The sequence below is a fragment of the Aplysia californica genome, unplaced genomic scaffold (assembly GCF_000002075.1).
Source record: "Aplysia californica isolate F4 #8 unplaced genomic scaffold, AplCal3.0 scaffold00307, whole genome shotgun sequence".
Classification (NCBI taxonomy): domain Eukaryota; kingdom Metazoa; phylum Mollusca; class Gastropoda; order Aplysiida; family Aplysiidae; genus Aplysia; species Aplysia californica.
Window position 1 is genome coordinate 209079 of NW_004797577.1, and position 1962 is coordinate 211040.

The window sequence follows — 1962 nt, forward strand, 5'->3', positions numbered from 1 at the left end:
TCAGAGAGAGAGAGAGAGAGAGAGAGAGAGAGAGAGAGAGAGAGAGAGAGAGAGAGCTAGGTCAGGGAGGTGGATTTGTGTTGCAAGCGCCCTAAAACTCTCACTAAAACAAACCAACAAACAATTCCTTGCCCTCAGAACGGACTGGGCCAGCTGTAAAGGCATGCTGGGAGACAGTAACTTCCTCAAGCGGCTCGCCGAGTACGACAAGGACAACATCCCGGAGGCCAAACTGAAGAAGCTCAAGAAGTACATCGCTAACCCAAAATTTCACCCGGAGGTCGTGGAGAAAGTATCAAAGGTGGGCAAGTTTCAATTAATAATACAGTGGGCTGTTAGTTTCGATTGATGATGGTGTCGTATATCCCTTGTAGCATGTCTTCTTTCGCCTGGCAAATTTTATATTACCACAAATGTATCACGTGTGTCTGAATTTTCCCCCGCTGTGCTCATACAAAACACTTTTTCGGGGATGCTTGAAGACATATTTCAACGATTGCAATTCTATCGTGTTTTGGAATAATTGCTTCTGAACGGTTTTCTCTCAGCTGTTGGAAAATGGAAAGGGGTTATATTTCTGTACTTTGCCTCAGCACTTACAAAATCATTCAAAGATACACAATGGAACAGTGACACAGGGAGTAGGCCCAGAAACTATTCCCAGTGACACTGAGAACAGACAGGCCCATTAGATCTATTTGTTCCCACACTGATCTACATGGGCATGATGGTGATGGGTTTACTAAATACTAGACTATATCTAATGTAGATCTAGATCTAGATTCTAGATCTAACGAAACTAAAGTAGATTCTGGTGTGAGTGGAAGAATTTTTTTAAGAAAAAGGAATGATCATTCTATGCTTGCTGGTTATTCCGTCGTAATTTAAACGTACGTGCAGATCTAGATCTACATACGGGTTTTGGAGACCACGGTACAGGACAGGTAGAAATCCTTCCCGATTCTTCTTTCTTCTAATCTAGATTCTAGATCTATTCTACGGTCAAGTCGAAGCCCCTAGTAAGAGAAGAGAACAAAAGTGCTGAACTGAAGTGAGAAGACTTCTGATTTTTTTTAAAGTAAAAGAGTTCCGTTGTCACTGGGAATAGTCACTTCGTATTATTGTTTCCACAGGCGTGTAAATCCATGGTCATGTGGGTTCGTGCGATGGATCTCTACTCGGCTGTCTTTAAGACTGTGGAACCAAAGAGAATCAAGTACGTGGGCATTATAACGATATTGTTAACTCGCACACGGATCAAACTGGGACGGGAGACAGTAAGATACACACACACACACACACACACACACACACACACACACACACACACACACACACACACACACACACACACACACACACACACACACACACACACACACACACACACACACTCACACACATATACACAGAAGACACCATTAGCTCCGTTGGTATCTTGTTGGAACTGCCATACTAGTAAACATGGTTCGAATTCTCCAAACAGATGTTCTGGAATTTGGGTAGTTTGTGTTGTCTTTAAGGCTCTCCGTTTATTTAGTTCGGTTCTATCCGGGATGGGCGTTGCATTTTGAGATCCCAACTAGACTAAAAAAAATAATCTTATACTGTTGAAATAAATGTAAAACCCATGCTAAATTAACAGACAACCTTCCGGGGTAAAAGAGCTCTCCATGGGGGCTAAAAATAGGTCACCTTGGGGATTGATAATAGCTCCCCTTGGAGATGGGGAGAGATCACCTTGCGAAAAGATGAGGAATCGCAAACTATTATTCCAAAGAAAGGGCAACGCTGCTGCCATTGGCAAAACCTTTTTTAATGTATATATGTGACTCAATATTGAAAAGAAGCAATCAATGTGTTTTAAAAATCGTTTGTTGTCTTTTTTAAATCTTTATATTATTCAATTCTGAGACCCCTGGTTTCTAGCATTTAACATCGTTATCGCAAGGAGGGGGGGGG

General features: G+C 41.9%; 1 protein-coding gene across 1 annotated transcript in view; it reads left to right on the top strand.

Annotated features, from left to right (window-relative positions):
* LOC101855959 (dynein heavy chain 6, axonemal) overlaps positions 1-1962 on the top strand; it is a gene marked incomplete in the record, with an annotated part of 98470 nt that overhangs the window by 69686 nt on the left and 26822 nt on the right. Inside the window, 2 exon segments of the mRNA XM_035970687.1 lie at positions 139-301; positions 1134-1216. Coding sequence (XP_035826580.1) covers positions 139-301; positions 1134-1216 — 246 coding nt within the window.